Source organism: Schistocerca serialis, chromosome 1 (genome assembly GCF_023864345.2).
Source record: "Schistocerca serialis cubense isolate TAMUIC-IGC-003099 chromosome 1, iqSchSeri2.2, whole genome shotgun sequence".
Lineage (NCBI taxonomy): Eukaryota > Metazoa > Arthropoda > Insecta > Orthoptera > Acrididae > Schistocerca > Schistocerca serialis.
In genome coordinates, this window is record NC_064638.1 from 561,471,931 (window position 1) to 561,494,621 (window position 22,691).

General features: G+C 39.8%; 1 protein-coding gene across 1 annotated transcript in view; it reads right to left on the minus strand.

The window, feature by feature from the left end:
* Positions 1 to 22,691, minus strand: part of LOC126475616 (phospholipase ABHD3) — a 69,669-nt gene that overhangs the window by 13,553 nt on the left and 33,425 nt on the right. The window contains exons 5-6 of the mRNA XM_050103481.1: positions 9,850 to 10,029; positions 9,707 to 9,758 (exon numbers count right to left, since the gene is read on the minus strand). Of these exons, the coding sequence (XP_049959438.1) occupies positions 9,707 to 9,758; positions 9,850 to 10,029 (232 nt within the window). The remainder of the gene's footprint in view (positions 1 to 9,706; positions 9,759 to 9,849; positions 10,030 to 22,691) is intronic.

Consider the following 22,691-nt stretch of genomic DNA (forward strand, 5'->3'; position numbering starts at 1 on the left):
GTCCATTCGCCAAATACCCTCTCATTCTAAGAACTTGTCCCCCTATGCTGTTTGGTGCGGTCATGTAGCATCATCCATAAAAATGGCGTTAGGACCCAATACATCTGTGAAAAATACTTGTGGAGAAGGAGTACATTGTCACAATAACACTGACTGGTGAGTGTACCATGTCCAAAGATTTGGAAGTCAGTATGCCTATGCAATATTAAGCCTCTCCACATCATAACACCTGGACCACCAAAGCAATCATGTTCGACAATGTTCCTGGGTGCATCTCTTGCCATATGAAGGTATGTTCAGAATCACAACTCAAGACTGAACCAGCTCTCATGCAAGAAATGCACACAACCCCACTCCTTGTTGGTCCAGTCCCTTTGCTCTTGGGACCATCCACAAATGGTGCCACTTATGGGTGGGTATCAACGGAACACAACTTGATGGCATCGGACAAAGAGACCACCCCCACCCCACTGTGGAGTGCAGGATTGCATGTCTTGCAGTACTGTCAAAAGTGATGGCAATTGCACCCGCTGTCTAACGTTTGTCTCTTCTTGGCTATTGCACAACGTCACCTGCTGCTGTAGATGAATATGGTAAACCACCACCTCTCCTTTGGACAGCAGTGCCTGTGATCTGTAATGCTCCCTATGCACAAGAGGTACCAAACTCCTGGGCTGTTGTTCTTTCAACTACTCCGTGTTGAGGTGCCAGCCCCCTTTCACACTACAGTCAAGCTGATCTCGTGCCATGTAACATCCAACTTTGTGCACAACTAGAGACCTCTGGCAACATGCTCCCACACTTTCATTCATTTAAACTGAGTAGTTAATATGCTGTGTTATCTCATCTATCTCATACTTAAGTTTTGCAAAGCAGTATATACTGCTTCAGATTTCTCACTCACCTTGTCGCAGAATTTATTCAAAATTTTATTATATAATATTGCTATGTAATATTTAATCATTCCTAATTACATATTTATCTTTGAACAGAATGGAACATCAACACATTGCTCTTGAATATAACAATTTATGCATAAAATAATTCAGATTTTACTATGACATTTACATTGCTTTACATTTGCTTTAAGCATTATGTTTCCGTACATGAACAGAAATCCATATAGTTTTGTTCAGCCATAGCAGAATAAATGTTATTAAGGGTTGCCCCATTTGAGATGAAAACTGCCCTTGCTCTTGGTTGCATAGCATGCAGAAACAATAGGATTACAGAAACCAACTTAACTGTATATTTAAAAAAAAAAAAAAAAGAAGAAGAAGAAAAGAAAGAAAGAAAGAAAAGCACAGGGAGCTCTCCACTCAGCATAGGCTGGCATACTATCCAGTACTGAACTGTGTTATTTCATTATGAAGCTTGACCTGTGCAATCTTGCAGTCCCTTTATTCCAGACTGATTATTTCTCCATAAAGTCTTCTGCCAAGTTTCCTTAATTGTGATTTCTTAATCTCAAACGGTAAATTTTAAATACGTTGGCTCAGGTAAGGAGAATCCCCATGTATAATCTTCTGGCCACTCATCCTTTGCACAGCAGAGCAGCTACAGCACTCCAACAAACTACACAACTGTCTGATCTCATGGCAAATATTTTCAAGAGTGAAGATCTAGCCTGTGGCTGGTTATGCATTTATAAGCTGTCATGAAAGGTTTACAGAAGGTGGTGCATACTGGGTTAATGAACATAATTTCTAAGAGACTCAATATTATGGTTATTAGTCGTCCTATCCTTATAGCCAACCAATAAACAGTAAAACTTTTCTGGTAATATGGGGTAGAGTTGGTCTAAGGGCTGTGACGGTGCCACACAAATGGTTGTAAATCAAGTGGCAATATCCAATTTCCCTTAGGAAGGTTAAAACAAGGACTGTCTTCCTTGTGTTGTCAGCCGTGACCCGTGGAGATTGTTTTGTTTGTTTAGCTTTAGGGTGCAAAAAACAACTGGGGTCATACGCGCCCAAGTCTGAACTATAGAACACGAACACAGAGAGGAGTTAAACCACTATGCGTCAATCCCAATTGACAGAAGAGAAGATAGCTAAAAACAAGCACTTGGGAAAAGAGCCAGAAAAGACACTATACAGAAATGGAGGTCCAAAACTAAAAATTGAATGGCCTTCACTATACTGCTTCAGGGGATAAAAAGTAAAACACAGTCGACAGTCCACGCGTCATTCGCTAAAATAACTGATAAATGAGATGGCAAACCCAAGCTGGAATGTAAAAAAAAAAAAAAAAAAAAAAAAGGGGGGGGGCATTCCATCAGGAGGTGGCGGACAGTTAAAATTTGGACGCAATTTGTACAAAGTGGTGGGGTGGCGCCACTTAGCAAATGATGATGGCTAAAAAGACAGTGCCCACTATGCAACTGAGTTTAATTAATCTCCTCCTGGCGGGAAGACCGAGAGGAGGTCATCCAAGACGCTGGGAGAGGCTTAATAAGCCAAAGCTTATTCACGTGAAGGGAGGACCACTGGCGACGCCAAAGGGACACCACCTCCTGACAGATGGCAATGCAGAGATCGGAGAAAATACAGGTACTCGTGGGCTGGGTACGAGTGCTGCAGCCTTGGCAGCAGTGTCAGCAGCCTCGTTTCCTGGCAGACCGGCATGACCAGGAACCCACAGAAACATGACACTGGCTCCACCAAGAGTGAGCAAGTGACAGTTTTCCTGGAGCCGCTACACTAAGGGATGGGCAGTGTACTGCGCACATAGATTTTGAAGTGCACGGAGTGTGTTTGAGCAGAGGACACAACTGAAAAGCCTGTGTCGCTGGATGTACCCTGTGACCTGATACAGGGTGAAGAACGGAGCTGTAAATATGGAGCAGTGTGCTGGAAGCCAATATCAAAAGACACGGGTGCCAATGATGAAAGCACACTCGACCCCACAGTCAGTCCAAGAGCCACCAGTGTATGCAAAGGTACTATCGCGAAGTTCCATGCAGAGCTCATGAAACTGAAGGTGATAGACTGACACTGGAGTAGTGTCCTTAGGAAGTGAACGAAGGCCTAGGTTAAATTGGGTCGCTTCACGAAGAGGATCTTCGAGATGGTGAAGGAGAAGACCGTTTACCTTTGGTGGACTTCTTTGAGCCTTTCTGGTTAGATGAAGACTCGGGTGTTGTTTGGCTGGAGGGATGGAGAAAGTCTTCACAGGAGTACTCCTTATGTCCTTTCCGGCCTACCAGGGGGTAGCTGGTGGCTTTGCCACTTGAGGCGAGAGTTTGACAGCTTGTTGCACAGCTGGACAGGGGAATGGCGAAGCTACCATGACGCTGGGTGGTTTCACAACCTCAGAGGTGAATTTGAGGTCACATGTCCGCATAGTGATGTCCTTCATTAAGCGAAGGGAAACAAGAACAGAACTATAGGTACCAAACGGGAGAACGCAGGGTTTGTGACTAGCCAGTAACTTGCGAGTGACTTGATAAGGTACCTTTTTCTTTACTCAGATCTCCTGAACAGCTCACTGGACAATCCGAAGAGGTGGCAGCATGGCCACCATTGCAGTTGATACAGTGGGGAGAAGAAGGTGGACAATGGCCCTCGTGCACATCCCTACCACAGGTGACACATGTGGCTGGGTGTCGACAAGATGTTCAAGTGTGGTTGAAATGATGACACTGGTAGCAGTGCATCGGGTTCGGAATGTCTGGCCAGACGGTGATAATTTCATAGCCTGCTTTGAGCTTGGACAGAAGCACCATTCTATCAAAGGCGAGAAAGAGTGCAGATGGGTACTAAGGAGGAATCTACCTTTTTCATTACACGATGGACAGCAATGACACCCTGATCAGAGACGTAAGATTGGATTTCGGTCTCAGTTAGACCGTCGAGCAGGCTGGTGTAAATTACACCACAGGAACAATTCACAGTTCTATGGGCCTCAACATGAACAGGTAACCATGGAGGAGCAAGGCAGCAAGCAGTAGTTGTGCTTGAGAATCAGAAGTGGTTTCCAAAAGCAAAGTGCCATTCCGTAAACAAGAGCAGGGCCAGCAATTGCATCTACACCTTTCTGAATAATAAACAGATTTACCGTGGCGAAGGACTGACAATCTACAGTACGTGAAACCACAAGGAACTGTGGTACAGCAGGAACAGTCTTTGAATTATTAGCCTCATTATGTTTATGTTTTATAGATGTTCGAGTGGGAAGTAGATTTACTCATCGCGAGGAAATCCCCAATGATTGTCAGCATCTCTGATGGTGTGCTCCTTCCAACTGGGGGCCCTTCACAAGGGGGCACATCCAACTTAGGTGATTGTTCACACCTCAGGTTACACTTCCCGAACACCTGTCAGAGGTACCAATCTTCAATTTGGGAAGGCGGGAAGGTTGCAGCTCAGGCAATCGCCCCTTCCTGGGCGTGGCCTGTACTAGGGGGTACGTTCGAACCCTACCTGTCGACCCAGGGCTGGAAATTATACATTACCCAGTCACTTGTTATGCGTCAGACGCGTGGGCCGGCCTTCAGGAGCACACAGGGAGGAAGAAGAAAAAGAGAATCCTCAAACACCAAAGTGGAGGAACAAGAAGAGACAGGAACGAAAGAAAGGAAAAGGGAGTGAAAGACAAAGGTGAGACTATTCGCTCGTCAGCGAAAGAATGCAGAACATTCCCGATAACACCCCAGACATGTTCCCCATAGGAGGGGAAAAAGAATAGCAAGAGGATAGGCATGCAGCACGGAAGGGAAAAAATACTGCAAAGGTTGGGGCTCTGTGGTAGTCAAGCATGAACTCGCCACAGAGTGGCGAGCCCCCTGGAGGGTGGGGGGTAGGGGGGTGGGGGAAGGTGATGAAGATGATGTGTATGTCACAGGTTAAGTGAGTATGGACATGTAGTGATGTATTGGACCAAGTTCTCTTGCTGTAGTATGTAGTGATGCAACATAAAACTGTAGTGTCCATCTGAGAACAGTGAAGAAATGACCTCTACTTTGTAAAGGAAGTTTAAATGATTAAAAGTTCATTGGGGTGGACAGTAGTACCCCACTTTTGTGAGATATGACATCTGAGTTGCTCCTATAAGTCATCTTTCAGGACGTGTGTTGCAGTGGATCCATTATGGCGATTTCCTTACTTGTTTCAACACAACTGCCATGGACACCTAAGTGGTTCAGAGTCCAGAGGTATATAATGGAGGTTCTTGGACAACAGATACTAATTAATGAACTGAACAGTAATTGTCAATTTCATTTGAATTACTGTGGGAATAATTGGACGTGAGAATACTACGTACTGGGACAGACATGACTTACAGCCAGATGTTAAATGAATACAAATAGTTCCTGTGAAGGGAATAGCATTTTCCATGTAAAAAATGTTACTGAGAAAATCTAAGCAACAGAAGTATCTAGCACAGCAACTAAGTCTCCATAGACAAGTCTCTGCATATTCCAGTGGTGCAAAAGTATGTGGCATGAAAGTTTTCTAGAAGGTTCATACTAGTACATAAAGACACCAGAGGAAAACTGAGTTGCTCCCAGGAATCATACTGCTAATAATGGTCTCAATTCGGCAAGGAAGAGAACCCAAAAGTTTCTTCAGGTTTGCCATATCTAGCTCAAACCAGCCATCAATGACTAGATCCCCACACATTTTCTATGGAATTAAGGTCAGGTGACTTAGTGGGGCAGTCACAGTATTATAGGGTGGTTTGACTGCTTTTCCGAGGGGGAATATAAGCATGCAGTCCTATAAACGTGACTGCTGTCATCTTGGACGACGGGAGTGTTCACAGCACACTCATCACAAAGATGTCTAAGACAGACATGTTCAAAAGAACAGAAACATGTCCAAAAGAACAGACACCATTTTGACCCTGCAGCCATTTTGAATCAAGACAGAGAGGAATTAAAGAAATAAGCTGGGAAGGCTAACCAAAGACTGAGTTTTACTGGCAGGACACTTAGAAAATGTAACAGTATACTAAAAAGATTGCCTACACTATACACTTGTCAGCCCTCTTTTAGAATACTGCTGCACAATGTGGGATCCTTACCAGAGAGGATTGACGGAGTACACTGAGAAAGTTCAAAGAAAGGCAGCACATTTTGTATTACTCCAAAATAGGGGAGAGAGAGTGTCACTGAAATGATACAGGATTTGGGGTGGACATAATTAAAACAAGGCGTTTTTCATTGGAGTGGAATCTGCTCATGAAATTTCAATCACCAACTTTCTCCTCTGAATGCAAAAATATTTTGTTGATGTTGATCTACGTAGGGAGAAACAATCACCATAATAAAATAAGGGAAATCAGAACTCGCACTGAAAGATATAGGTATTCGTTTTTTCCGAGCACGGTACAAGATTGGAATAATAGAGAATTATTATGAAGATGGTTCAATGAACCCTCTGCCAGGCATTTAAATATGATTTCCAGAGTATCCATGTAGATGAAGATGTAGATGCCAGTGGTTATTGATTTGTATCTATGGAACAAGTGGAAAATTTGTGCAGAACCAGGATTCAAACCTGGGTCTCCCTCTTAGGTTCATAGTGGCTGCAGGATCAAAATGGCATCTGTTCTTTCAGACATGTCTGTCAGGGAATCAGTGAGATGCCACAAGTAATGAGGCTAATGAGCAGGGCCACTACATCAGTAGTGTGTGGAAGAAGTTGAGAATTTGGGTCTGACAGGAGGCATGCTAGGATAGTCCGTGCAGTTGTGGTAATCACCGAGTCCAAATACCATGGTGTCAGTGCATCTGCCTAGTAAGCAGGAGACCAGGGTTCAAATCGCAGTCTGGCATAAATTTTCAATTGGCTCACTGTTATAAATCACTGCCCACTGGCAGCTAATGGCTTTAATTCCTTTGTGTCTTGAACCCGGTTCATGTTCATGGTAACCTGAATGAGTGGGCCCAAGTTATGACTCGGGGGAAAGGGGATCCAAAAAAAACATTACAATACTACCTTCAGTGCATTTAACACCATCAATGATTTGAAAATGAAGCAAAATCACACTCATTGGACCATGCTCCATGGCTGCATTCCTTGTAGACATAATGGATTGTTCGCTTTGATGCACAACAAATTTGCCAATTCCTTTCATTGTATGGTAACCAACTCATCCAAAAATGATACCTACTTTCTGCCATTCAGCATATTTCCATTTTGACTCAGCTTACAGTGCTGATGCCCTACAACCAACTAGTACACACACACACACACACACACACACACACACGCACACACACCACCACCACCACCACCACCACCACCACCACTTCACTGACATGACTTACGTCAGTAGTTGGAGGTAACGGGACTGTCAGGTACGAGTTCTACACCACCTACATTGCTCCAAAGTGACAAGTGTGTTCTTGTACTGGGGTGACTAACATTTTGTCTGGTGAGCTTATATGAACTACAGTCAGAAGTTAAATGAATGCAAATGACTGCTTTGAGAGGAAGGCAGTATACCATCTTCTATACAGAAAATATTATTGAGAAAGAAGAGGAGCCATATTCAGCAACCACACCAGATGTGCAGATTGGTGATACACACGTGTGAATATGTGCAATGTTGCACACATCTGGTGTGGGCACCTGTGGTGAGGCGGAGGCCAATGTCACAGGAGAGTCATACGAGCAGCCAGAGTAAGTCAAATGTAAGGCCAACTGGCAGCGATCTCTGCCTCTGTTGCTGTTATCCGTCTCACCTCTACCTGTGGACACTGCAACGCTCCAACTGTTTACTGCATGTTTAGTGCTACAAATCATGAGTTTGTGGTTTATTTTGCCACAAATCATTCCTGTTTGGTTCATGGACTAAATGACCATTTATGTTGTTGTTAGAGAAGTTATTTATTTTCCATATACGTTGCAGCTTGAAGTGAGGATTATAACACCATTGCTGGCTGTAGATTATTGCCGTTTTAAAATGACAGTAGGATCCCAGAGAAAAATTGTACTGAGAAATTAAAAGAATCTTAATCTACTGATTCACAGGACATGGAGGGATGATACAGTGTGTAGTCCAGTTTTGCAAAACACTTATTTACATTACCTCCATTCACCTGCAGTGACAAAATCAATCTCATTTTGGGGACCTCTGTTATTGTTACCAGTGTCCAGTAGCATCTGTATAAGTACTTATGGTTTTGCAATCAGTGGCACAGAAAGAAACTTGTATAAAGTCTGGAACACATCACCACCAACACCACCACGCCAATCTGTGTTATCAGACAGAGTTGCCCATGTCTCAACAACTCTTTTTCTAGGGTTATATTCATCATTTTTATGAATAAATCAAGACAAAGTGATAATAGTACACATATATCTACATTGCCTGACAGAAAAGTGAAACACCCAGAAGGGGAGAAGGGAATAAAATGAAGCTTCATGGATTGAGAGAGTATGTGATATTATTTCAGCGATTACAAACTGGAGTCAAATTTACAAAGAACTTTGCAGTACGAGTTCACTTATCAATATGATGTTGCACCGTCTCTGGCCTGGATGCATGTGCTGATTTGCTTGGGAAGCATCTCATAAAGCTGTTGAATCCTCTTCTGAGGCAAGCTGACCCACAACAGTCATAACTGATCCTTGATACCCTGGGTTGGAGTTGATGCCCGAACTGGTCTCACACATTCTATCAGGGACAGATCTGGGGATCTTGCTGGACACAGGAGTACCTCAACAACATACAGTCAGTTCACAGAGATGTGTGCTGTACGTGCATGATCATTGTCCTGTTGAAGAAACACACCATGATACTGTTGCCAGAGAGGTAACACACAGGACACCGACAACGTACTGTTGTGCAATCAGTGTATCAGCCACGCACTGGTATTGTACCAAATGATTTCCCACACCACAGTGTCTGGAGTAACACATCTATGCCTCTGCAAAACATTGGAAGAATGAGACTTCTCCTCAGGTCATCGGCATACTCACTGATGATAGATCCGGTTCATACAAAATCACAATTCATTGCTGAACATAATGTGACACCTCATCAGTAGTCCATGCTGCCTGGCAAAGGCACCACACTAACCACAGTCCTTTGTGATGCGCTGTTAAGGTCTCCAACCAATGCTGCAGGATGACACACAATGTTGCAGAGAGTCCATTACTTATTCTAGGAGGACACATACAGAAATGAAGGGGTTATGATGTGCTTGGCGCATGGTATGGCAATCTTCCTTTATGGTGGCCAAACATGGTCAATTGGAAATTCAATGATGATTATGCCAGCCCATACAGTCCAACATCCAACCACTGTCACATTCGAATGCCTCACAAATCTGGATATTGCACGATTCCACTAGTCAGTCAAATGAAGAACCACAATGAGGCCTCTTTCAAACTGTGAAAGGCGCTGATAGCATAGTCTCATAAGAGATGGGACATCTCTGTGTCCACAGTAATTACTTGACAGCTGATAATGTTCACGACTCTTATAGACCTTACAAAGCCAGGTAATAACACTGACCATGAACAACACTAATGCACTCTGGTTGCCATTGTATCCGTCGGAGAGAATTTCAACTCTAATCAATCCAGTGGTGTGTATGTGTATGACATTAAATGGACATCCAACCATTTCTTCTTGTTGCTTCACTTTTTGTCAGGCAGTGTACGAAAATTCAGAGCTCATCAAAAGTATTAGAAAATTTTCTGAATGCCATTATAAAGATGGTCTCCCTTGTCATTACACTTTTACATACCTTTCGAATTTCATTCATGTCCCAAGGAACATCAATACCAAGTTCTTCTGCCCTACAAAAAGAAAAAAAGATAAGATTATGGTGAAATAAAACCCTATAAACATTTTGCTTAAGAGAATCTGATTATTATAAATGGCCCTTACCCTTCAATCAGTTTACAAAGTCCCTCACACAAATGCCGGTTGAGCATGAGATTCAGAAAGGGTTTTTCAATGCTTTCAGACCCTTTAAAAACATTCCATGGTACTGAGATAACCATAGCAGCTGCAAACTTCTTCCGTGCTGCCAATTCTTCTGCAGCCAAGTAATTTCCAAGGATTAATCTGTATTATGAACAAAACATGATATCAATTGAATAATGTATGTCTGTCTGAAAACTTTGAAGCAATAAATATTAATGACAAGAATTAGGTTGAAACAACAAATCTTTTATGAGAATTGTGAACAAAAGGTTGCACTGAAGATTATTGTTATTTTAATGGATTTTGTGTTAAGTCACAGTAATCATACTACAACAATACTGGAAAAATCAATGACTTCTGAACATTCACATTACTTCCAAAGTAACGTTATCATTGGATTGGAATCAACTCAAGTTTTACTCTCCTTTTAGAATGCTAATACACTGACTGCATGGACATAAAAAAAAAAAAATGTAACTACGAAGGTTGTTCAGTAATTACATGGACAGATATATATATAGTGAAAGCAACACCTAATGAACAGAATTTAGAGTTTGTACATGTTACTTGGCAATCTCGAAAAGAGTGTTAGTCATTTGTTCAATTAATATTTATGTAAACCTAATGTCTAATGTTGCAGTTATGATGACATGTCTCCTTTGAAGAACAGCATTCTAAAATCCAATTTTTATCCTTCAGAAATTGTAGTCATCAACAATTCTCACTCATATTAATAAACAATGTGGAAGTTGTTGCATCATTTGTGGGAGTTTTTAGGTGTGGATGGAAAAGCTCAAAAGTGGCTGCAATAGTGTAACTGACAAGCACCACTCTGTTCATCTGGTACAAGCATAGGCTTTGACATTGCAAGTTCTTATTGATTCACTTATCCAAGAAGACCAACGAGTTACAGTTGAAAAAATTACTCCAAAATATCAAGCAAATTTTAGCACAACTCATTCCATTAGTCAAAACAAATTGAACTACAGTAAGATTTATGCAAAGCAGGTTTCCAGAGAACTTATTACTGATCAAAAAGGAGAGAGTTTTCACCTGTGCATTGAACTCAAAGACCATTTCAGTACTGAAGGATATGCATTTTCGTACAGGATTTTAACTTGTCATTAAACTTGGATACATAATTTTCAGCCAGAGTCCAAGCATCAAAGTATATAGTGGAAGCACTCTCAATTATCTGCCCATAAGAAATTCAAAATGTGACTATCAGCTGGTAAGATCTTGTTAATCATTTTTTTGTAGTGCACATGGTCCAATTTTCTGTGATTTTTTGGAGGAACAATCCACTATCAACAGCTTATACTGCTCAGGCATGATAGAGAACAAAGTCAAGCCCTCACTGAAGAGGAAATGTACGGGATGGCAGAAGAAAACGCTTATTCTTCATCTACATCTACATCTAAACTCTGCAGTAACCATGAGGTGTGTGGCAGATGGTATGCCCCATTGTACCAGTCATTAGGGTTTCTTCCAGTTCCATTCACATATGGAGTATGGGAAAAATGACACAACTGACGTTGGAAACTATTGGCACTAATGGAAAACCTGTGTTGAAGCTAATAATTATATCCCAAAGACAAGAAATTAGGTTGGATAGCAATATGGAAAAATAAAACTTTGTCATGTTCTATAATCTACTATATGGTCACTTTGGGAATAACTGAAATAATTATATACTCAATCCAGTAGCATCAATTTCAATTCAAGAAAATGCTTAAGGTTAAAACACAGTGATGACAGTATTCAGATTTCTGAATGTATTTAGCAATATTTGGTCCTTAACAAGAATTTGTTTCACAATAATGACCATCTGATACTACAACTTTACGAAAGATATGTGGATTTTAGGTCATATTAATTTATTCTGTACACAGTATTCAATATCTTGATTTTTTAGGCTTCCTACAAATCTGGAATATACACTCTGAAATATCCATGTAACAAAATCCAAGCAAGTTATTATGTTTTAAAATGTCTGTTTCTTGGAGACAATAAGGAATAGAATAACAGAAATATCACATACACTTGAGTTAATCGTATTTAAATTAATATGTAAGATGAAAGATTGTGTGTATAACAGAACATGCAATTTATGATTGGAAGTTAGAAGAACATTGACTTGTGTTACAACCATTGTTCTAATGGCTATTTTTCATTGACGTCGGAGAGTATATATTATACTGTCCTGAGGGGCCCCAGTACTCTATCTTCCCCATTCCGTTCCCTCCCTCACAACCCTCCCCCACACATCACTCCTCTTCTCCTAGTATTTACGATGAGTTTGTCTATTTTTTAAAATTATGAAAGTAGAAAAACTCAATGACAACTGTAAAATGTGAACTTTCACAACTGGAAATGTCACAGTTAATAAAATGTTCTGGGCTATTATGCCATGGTCGAATGGATTTCACTACAACAAAAGCGAGGCATCATAAGAATATTAATGGACAGAGCAAGGGAAATCTGTGAACCCAGAGCTGCTTGATGCAAAATTAAAACATCTCATCAATGCATTCCTCAAGAATGATTATTTGTTCACTGAGGTGATAGGAGCATTTAAGACCACTGCGTAGAAATTACAGCAATGCTCAAGAGCTGGTGAAATTAACAGTTTTCCTGCCATTTATTAAGGACGTGACTGGCCACATAGGAATAATCCTGAAAAAGTGGAACATCACAGTAATCTACACACCTACATGGAAGTTACAATATCACCTAAAATCGGCCAAGGATGTTAGCCAACCACTGGAAAAAGCTGAAATTTATGGGATTCCACGTACAGAGGGGCCATAGAGATTGCAAAACACCCCAGAAATTTCAATAGGAAGGAGGAGGGCATGAAATTGAATGACATTTGGATTCCGGTGCTGAAGAAGATGTGTACCAGTCTTCCACCACGGGATGATAGCAACTGCGGATGATGGCAGTCGATAACGGCCAATTATGCTTGCTTATTCAAAACATGTGACGTCACGCCACTGCGCGGAACCTCAGGATGTGGAATTTTGCTGTAGTCAGCAGCAAGCAAGAGTGTGAATCGGACAGCCAACAAAGCTTTGATCCCCCTTAAAAATGTCCTCTGCAGATGGGGATGAAATACCGGGTTTTAAGGTGAAATCCATTCGACCGTGGCATAACAGCCAGAAACATTTTATTAATTGTGACAATGACAACTGCATATTTCATGATATTTACAATGTTTGTATAATAATGTAATCTCTATTAACTCTGAGTGTGATGAACTATCACAGCAGTTGAAGTGTGCCACCCCTACATTACTGTTTGTTGTTAGAGCAGTTCAGTGGTGATGCGCCTTTGGTGTGACTGAATGCTGAAGAAGTTTTGACACAGACAGTTTGGTAAATTACAGGCTTCGTTTGATTGGAGCACCACTGCTCTAAACCCAACAGAAGGTGTTTCAATGTACACTAATCAACATAGTTGTCTCAGTGTTGACATTTTTTGTGGACCTGCCCCAAACTTTATAGTTTGTTATAAATCCAACAGATGCCGGTTCAGCATACATTTATTTATTTATTTATTTCTTGTACCGTAGATCCAGTTAGTGAGTCAATCACAAGGATATGGAACGTGTCAAACTGTACAGGTTTCAATTTAAACTTACAATAAATACAAGGGCATTTCAATGGCAAATTGTACATAGTTTAAGTAAGACATACTATAAATACAGTAACAGATACAATGTCAGCTAGATAACATAACCACAATTTGACAGAAAAAGGAGTTTCAAATAAAGGTTAAAGATAAGAGCACAAAGTTAAATCAGATATTAGGCCTACAAGAGTAAATACATGTACAGCCAATCTGTTGTTACAAGAAGTGTGCTAATGCCCAAATGCACAATAAAATCAATTGAACTACTTCTAGACATAATACGTTTAGTGATGGTATACATTTTCTTTCAGGTATTCATCCACAGTATAATAAGATTTCTCTGCCAGGTAATCTTTGAGAACTTGTTTAAATTTTGGCAGTTCTGTATGAACACATTTGATATGTAGTGGTAGAGCATTGAACAGCTTAATGTTGGAGTAGTAAACTCCTTTTTGTACCAGAGTGAGACGTTTCATTTCTAAATGTAGATTGTTTTTGTTTCTGGTGTTATAACCATGGAATTTACTGTTGTCTTGGTAGATGGAATAATTTTTGCACACAAAGGTGAGCAAGGAAAAAATATACTGTGAGGCAGTTGTTAGGATACCTATCTTCCGAAGCAAGTGCCTGCAAGAGTGTCTTTGATGGACCCCACACATTATTCTGATTGCTTTTTTTTGGATGGTGAAAACTTTTTTTGCAAGTGGTTGGTTCCCCCAGAATATGATAGCATATGACATCAATGAGTGGAAGTAGCCAAAGTAGGCAACCTTAATAGTGTCAACTTCAGCCACTGAAGAAATTACCCGTAATGCAAATGTTGCCGAGCTAAGTTTTTTACATAGATGAAGAATGTGAACTGACCAATTACATTTACTGTCTATGTAAGCACCCAGGAATTCTGTCTCTTCAACTTTCTGTATTGGTTGATCTCTACATTTTATGTTAATTTCATCGGGATTACTTTGTGATGTATGGAACCTCATATAATGAGTTTTATCTGCACTGAGCAAGAGACCATTTGAGGAGAACCAATTTAAGATGTCATTAAAAACAGTATTTGTAGTTTTTTCAAGATCATGATCAATCAAATCGTCAATTAGAATTGTGGTATCATCGGCAAACAGGGTAAATTTGCTGTTTGTCTCAGAACAAAGAGGAAGATCATTAATAAAGATGAGGAAAAGCAGTGGGCCCAAAACGGAGCCTTGAGACACACCACACGTTATCGTGCCCCATTCAGACGAGGCAGGTTCTCCAGAAGAGCCATTTAGCATTACAGTCTGCTTCCGATCCCGTAGATATGATTGCAGCCACAAGCCAACAGTACCACCTAAACCATAGTATTCTGCCTTTTTCCAAAGAATTTGGTGGTTTACACAGTCGAAGGCTTTCGTAAGATCACAAAAAATACCCACTGGAGACATTTTTTTGTTAATGGCTTCCAAAACTTGGTTGCTGAAAGAGAATATTGCCTGTTCAGTACAAAGACTGGCACAAAAACCGAACTGATTTTTGCTTAAGATACTGTGGAAGTTGAGATGGTCTACAATCCTCCTGGGCATGAGTTTTTCTAGAATGTTCGAGAAGGTAGTTAATAGGGATATTGGGTGATAGTTTGTGACAATGTTTTATCCCTTTTTTAAAGAGAGGAATCACTACAGCCAACTTAAGTCTGTCAGGGACAATCCCATCTTGTAGGGATGCATTGTATATGTTGCATAAGACAGGACTAACAAATTTATAACAGTGTGCAGTATTTTACTAGAAATATTGTCCACTCCAGCAGAATTTTTATTTTTTAAGGATCTAATTACGCTTATGACTTCGCTTACAGTAACTGGAGGTAAGGATATCTGTGGGATTCTGTTACTAATAGCTTTCTGTAGGAGGAACAATGATTCTTCCATAGAACCATTACAGCCTGTCTTCTCTGCTGCTCTCAAAAAGTGGTTATTAAATATTTCTGCAACCAACTCAGGTTTCTTTATGATACTGTCCCCTGTATTAATCTCTACCTGAGACATGTTCCCTGTTGTCCTACCAGTTTCCCTCTTTATTACATTCCATATAGTTTTAATTTTATTTTCTGAGCTTTCAATTTCTGATTTTATGCACATACTTTTAGATTTATTTATAACCTTCTTGAGAATGCTACAGTAAAGTTTGTAGTGTTGTTGTTTCTTTGGATCATTACAAGTCCTGAGAGAACTGTATAACATCCTCTTTGTTCTACAAGATGTTATTATCCCTGTAGTGATCCAAGACTTCTTGGCATTGCCTATATGACTATTTCTAACTACTTTTTTTGGGAAAGATGGACTCAAATACAGACATGAATTCATTTAAAAATGAATTGTACTTTTTGTTTACATCTGTTTCCCTATAAACTCGGCTCCAGTCTATCTCTTTTAGGCTATCATTGAATTCTTTAAGGCCCTGTTCACTTATTATCCTAAAAGATTTCCAAGAATGCTCGGAACTGTTGCACACACTGATGTAATTGAGCCTAAGCAATTGACCACCATGATCAGAAAGGCCAAGGATTGGATGTACAGTGATCTCATTGCATTTAGACTTATCTATAAATATATTATCTATCAGACTTTCACTGTTAACAGTAATCCTAGTTGGGAAATCTACTATTGCCATCAGATTATAAGACTCCATTAAATGTACTAAATCAGCTTTACTATTGCTCTCATTTAGTAAATCAACATTAAAGTCACCAGTAATTATCAAGTTCTTGGACTTTGAGTACAGTATGGATAATAAAGAATCGAAGTGCTTAAGAAATACATTCAAATTCCCTGAGGGAGATCTATACAGTGCTAACACTACAGCCGTGAAGTCATTTACAGTAATCTCAACACCACATACTTCAATTTGTTGTTCTATACAATGGCTCTTTAAATCTAATGCATTGTCAGATATGTTGTTTTTTACATAAATTACCACTCCACCTTTTTCCATTATGGTTCTAGAGTAATGCGCTGCCTGACAGTAACCACTTAGCTGTAACCTTTCAATATCTTTCACATGATGTTCACTAAAACATAATACATCAGCATCTTTTATTCCTTGTGGTTCCTCTAACAGAACAGTAATGTCATTTACTTTATTACCAAGTCCTCCCACATTTTGGTGAAAAATCGTCATTTCTTTGGAATTAGAGACAGATCTAAACTTTTGCCTAAAAAATTATCGGTAGCTACAGACACAGTACGTTCATTACTAACAATTTCCTGAAACATTTGAGTTTGAAACCGAGTCTGACTTGATGGTTGGAGCCATTCAAGTGCGATTGGTTCCAACTTTGGGGTACATTTGTGGACTTCTTCCAATATTTTTGTTTTTAAGAGGGTACCTAATGCTTTTTTTCCTGATCTGTTCAGGTGCATACCGTGTCTTGTAAATAATTCTCATCCAAAACTGCTTACATCTACAACACAAGTATTTTTAAAATGCTTACACAACTTTGCTAACTTAGAGTTCGTTTGTGAGATAGCCTCATTTACACAGGACTGTGGAATTAAGTCATGTCTCTTTGGAATGTTCACAACAAATACCTTAGACTGATGAAGCGCCGATATTTTCTTCCCGAGCGACTGTATGGCATCATTTCCTTCGTTGCAGGCAACGTTGTTTGAGCCACCTATTAAGATCACGCACTCGTTTTTTACTTTTTCAGGATCACACCCCGCTACAACTTCTTGAAGTTTAGCACCTGGCTTCACAATTCCACAAACATCGGCAGCATTAAAACTGCTTTTCACTATATCAGCCATGCCTCTACCATGACTATCAGCGAAAATGTGAAAACGATTTGTTGATGTTTCACTCACAGCAGTCAAGGGATTCATTGTCAGTTCGATGACAGCACCTTCAGCAGCATTTTACAACAGTTTGTAGTTTGCCATAAGTATAATCGATGATGTTTCAAAATACGAGTACATCTTGTGATTTCTGTCAATTCTACATCTTCATATTTTGCTGCAATGTTGTTATACACTGCAGTAAATAAATAGTGTAAATAGATACTTCTTACTCCCAGTCTCAGTCCCAAACTCAGAACAAAGCACAAAGCCAAGAAAAGGCAAGCACTTTGGAAGAACAAAGAACTCAATGCATGGTGAGAAATGTGATGAAGTAGCACTTGAGACACGGCCACCAAGCCTTGCGTATGACAGTCAAAGGGTTAAATATCATTCAATTTATAGCAAGTTTAATGATAGCTGAGTACAACAGTTTTGTAATATCAGACTACACCTTTAATTCTATAATCCTATCAACCAATTACAGATTAACTTCAGCCTCAGGTTGAAAACACAGGATGAGAATAAAAAAGATATAGGTATGTAATTCCCTGATATTTTGAAATATATTGATAACCTTGCCACAGTTGTTATTCACAGACAGTATCTGAGTCATCTCTTCTACATACTGATCTTCCATGCCATTGCTTCTTCTATCCAATAAACCTGTTAACCAGCCACCTACCAGCACTCCACTGATCACCTTGTATCACCCCGACCTTAAGATGCTCTATCACTTCCTTCACCAGGACTTCAGCTACCTCTTGTCATGACTCAAGGTAAGGGATATCCTACCCACATCATATAAAGTACTTTTCCACTGCCCACCCAATTTACAGAGTTTTCCACCCCTACTCCAGTCCTGCACCCCGTGACTCATTCTGTTGTGGTCAAACCATGTGCAAAACCAGTCTCATACACTCATCCACCACCTCTATAACAGTCCAGTCACAGGCATTCCCTACCCTTTAAAAGTCAGGGCCACATGTGAAAACAGCCACATTATATAGTAGCTATGCTGCAACTACTGTGCAGCATTTTATGCATGCTTGACAAGCAATCAACTGTCTACTCACATGAATGACCACTGCCAAACAGTGGGAAACTAGAAACTTGACCATTCAGTTGCCAAATATGATATGAACCACAATACAAACGAGTTCAACAGCTGCTTCACTGTGTGAGCAACATGGATACTCTCTTCCAGCACAAGTTGTTCTGAACTATGCAGGTGGAAATTGTCTCTCCAGCACATACAACGCTCTTGCAGTCCCTCTGGCACAACCCTCTGCTAACATGTTTCCCACTGCCTCACCTAACCTTTTCCCTTCACTCTTTTGTCCCCACCAATCCTTCACCATCCAGATTGTGTAATGCCTTTTTCTTTCGCTCTTCCCCTCCTCTCCATGCAGGCATATTCTTTCTCCCCACTTTTCCACCCCTTTCCTTTCTCCTCTTTCCATCCCTACCTCCCACTTCATCTCCACCCTTGTATCCTCCCCCCGCCCCCTGCCTCTACCTATTACATGCTCTACCCTCTGAACTCCTGAAATCTTGTTGTGCAGCCATTGATTTGTTTGTTTAAATACCTGCCTCACACCATCTTAGTACTCCTTCCTTCTCTAGTACATCCTTTCTTACCCCCACCCCATCTCCATCTGCTCAGGCAACTATCCTCAATAATCTACATATGTACTCTGCAAATCACCATGAAATGCATGGCAGAGGGTACATCCCACTCTACCAGTTATCAGGATTTCTTCCCATTCCATTCATGTGTGGAGCACAAGAAGAATGATTCTTTGAATGTCTCTGTGCATGCAGAATTATTGTAATCTTATCCTCACAATCCCTATGTGAGTGATATGTAGGGGGTCGTAGTATATTCCTAAGAGTTATCATTTAAAGCTGGTTCTTGAAACTTTGTTAACAGACTTTCTCAGGATAGTTTACATCTATCTTCTACAGTCTCCCAGTTCAGTTCCTTCAGCATCTCTGGGACACTCTCCCATGGATCAAACAAACCTGTGACAATTTATGCTGCCCTTCTTGGTATACATTCAATATCCCCTGTTAGTCCTATTTGGTATGGGTTCCACACACTTAAGCAATATTCTAGAACTGGTTGCACAAGTGATTTGCACGCAATCTCCTTTGTAGACTGATAGCAGGTCCCCAGTATTCTACCAATCAACAGTCAACCTTGCCATGGCCCCTGATGCAAACATTTGGATGTCTGTGTGGTCGTGTGTTCAGTTTTGCTAGAGAAAGAGCAAGTCCTCAGAAGCTAGTGTAAATACTATATTTTGTTGAGTATTCCTATGCACCACACATCAGTCAGCTGTGTGTGAGTGGTTGCCTTTCCCTTAATTTACATATTAATCAACTAATAAGATGTATATTAACAGATACTCTGCCATAATAAGTACACCCATCTCAATTCAATATACAATAGAATTAAAATGTTTGCAAGTAGAGTGATGCTTGTATTCCACAAATCCTTTCACAATGCAACCATAAATTTTGTGTCTGCCAACATTTCTCCCTTGACACCTGCTGAATTTCAGAAGGAGTTACATAGCCAAAGAGAGTCACAGCACCTGGTGCATTTTTGTCCCCTTACAATTGTCACCAACAATGCAGACACAAAATAATAGCCCACCTGCCCATATTCACAACTTTATGGAGTCAATGCCAGTCGGATGCATTCCTTAATACTTTGCTAATAACTACAAGACTACTAATGCAGAAACAATGGCTGAACCCACAACAGGTAGCCCATGTTTGTCCGTGTTTGTTGCACAGTGTTTGTTTTGTCTGTGATGTCATTGAACCAGTTTAGGCACATGTGTATGATTTTTATTAATTACAGAAAATACGGGAAAGGCAACCACTCACCTATAGTGGATCAGTGCATGGAGCACAGAAACCCATACCAGAAAACAGCATTCACACTAGCTCTTTTTCTAACAACAGTACACGCATTCACACACACAATCACACAAACACCCAAATGCACGTTGCCATGGTCGTGATATGAAAAAGAGCTAGAGCTCGAAAGCTAGTGTGAATTCTATTTTCTGTGATGTATTTCTGTGCTCCACGCATCAATCCACTACATGTGAGTGATTCCCTTTCCTTTATTTTGCATACTGCTCCATCCAGGAATTTTCATTATTGTTATAAATTAGCTTTGTATAAATTTATAAATTGGTATAGTATGGAAATGATTGTAGTCAGGACATTGACTCATGTGTCATTGTAAAGAAGTTGTGGAGCACTACTAGGACCCAAAGTAAGACAATAATAATATTTGCCAAAATATAAGTGAAAATCTGGTATTAAATTGAAATTTACAAAATGATTAAAGATATTGTCCCAGTTAACTGGTAAATAAGCTCCAAATTATAGAAAAATCAAGTCAAAGGAATGCTTACATCAAACAGAATCCAAAAAGCTTAAAAAGTCCAGTCCCGAGTGAATGCGAGAGCTAGGGCATTGTCGAAAATGAAATGAAAAAATGCCACAAAGTGATTGCATGACTGGATCATTGGGCATACTGCAACAGTCCGAACCTGTGATTTATCTATTCTGGATAACCATTGTATTACACAGATAATAATTAAATTACTAATACCAAACGCATGTTTGATTTTATCCTGAACTTTTCATGAAAATTCTACTGTGGACCCAAAATATGCAAACAGACTTTTTTCACACAGATGAAATATAACAAACAGTGGAGGCAGAAGGGAATTGCCAATAAACTGGGAGGAAGTAATAAATTCCAGTGGTCAATAACCGCATTTATTATTAGCGGAAAAACTTACCGATTCCAACTAGTGGCACAAAATATATCTTCAAAGGAACAGATGAGAGGAGTGTGAAAAATTAAAACATAATGCACACACAAGAAGATATGTAAAAATGTTCAACATCCTACATCACTAATGTGTCCAGTCTGCCATCACAATCACATGAAATGTCTACATGAATCCTCACCCATTAATCGCAATACATTAGCATCAAGACACTTAGTGGCCAGCAGCCCATTGTCTGACATGTATGTCCTTAGCAAAGATGATGATGCTGTCTGCTGGCATGATAAGGAGAGAATTGTATCTTTTCACTGGAGCTGCCAACTCCAGAGTAATTAACATAGAACTAATCTTTCATGCTTGCTAAACACTTTCAAATGTACCAGTCAATGAGTTTACCTCCCTGTCCCATTTAAAAAAAAAAAAAAAAATAATGTATATTTTTGCAGTAGTGGTTTCCTAATAGCTGCTTTTCCTTCAAGTAATCTTTTCTTAACTCTCTAATTATGGTGGTTGTTGGTTTGCCTTGAGTGGTCTAACACCCGTCAATAATCAAACTGGTTAATAGGACAGGAGGGCCACTATACAATTAGTGACCAGAATGGTGTTAGTAACAAAGAATACCACAACAGTAGCAACAACAAAAGAGGCTCCATTTATGATAAGTGCTTAAGAACTGTGAAGCATCAATGAAGGAAGGAAACCATTACATTATAGCAGGTAGAGGAAATTAAGTTTACAGGGTAAAAGTAGGCAAGCCACAAGGGTACTAACAAAGGCTTTAGAGAAAGTGACAAAAGCAAGGATGTTTCTCATTTGCATTCTATACAGGTGTTCTTTTATAGAGGACTTTTGGGTGTATAAAGAAATATGTCAATAAACAGAAAATTTAATATGATTTTCAGCAGTTTCCATTATGCCAATCTTATAGGAACAAGGAGTTCTACAACAGTCCATTTTACCAGGAACGCGCTGCCCAGAATTTATAATATATGCAAATGATGTATCTGTAGCAGTTAGTGACAATGAAGTCACATATGCATACAAATTCAAGAGAAGAGCTGGAAGAGAGAGTTTCTCAAAACACAACTCTTCCAAAACATGATTCAGTCATACCAACTTAATTATAAAACCTAAAAAAAAATACTTGCAGTTTAATACAAACAAAACAGCTAAATCAAATGATGTCACTCTTGAGGTTGGGCACGCACTTTTAGGTGGTGTGCACTGTAATAAATACTGGGGTAGTGTTGTCGACAGGTTCATTATTGGGGAAAACCATAACAATAAAATCTGCTAATAAGTTAAGTCCTAGCACATTCCAAATAAGGAAAATGTCAAAAGCTGTAAATGCAGGTGCACTAGAGATGATGTACTATGGCTTGATCTACCAACACCTATCATATCGCATTCTAATAAGGGGATATGTTGTAGATACTAATATTCTAAAATTGGTTAAACTATAGAAGAAAGTAGTTAGGTGCATGGCTAATTTACCAACAAAACAAGCCAGCAAAAAAATCATTCAGAGAACTAA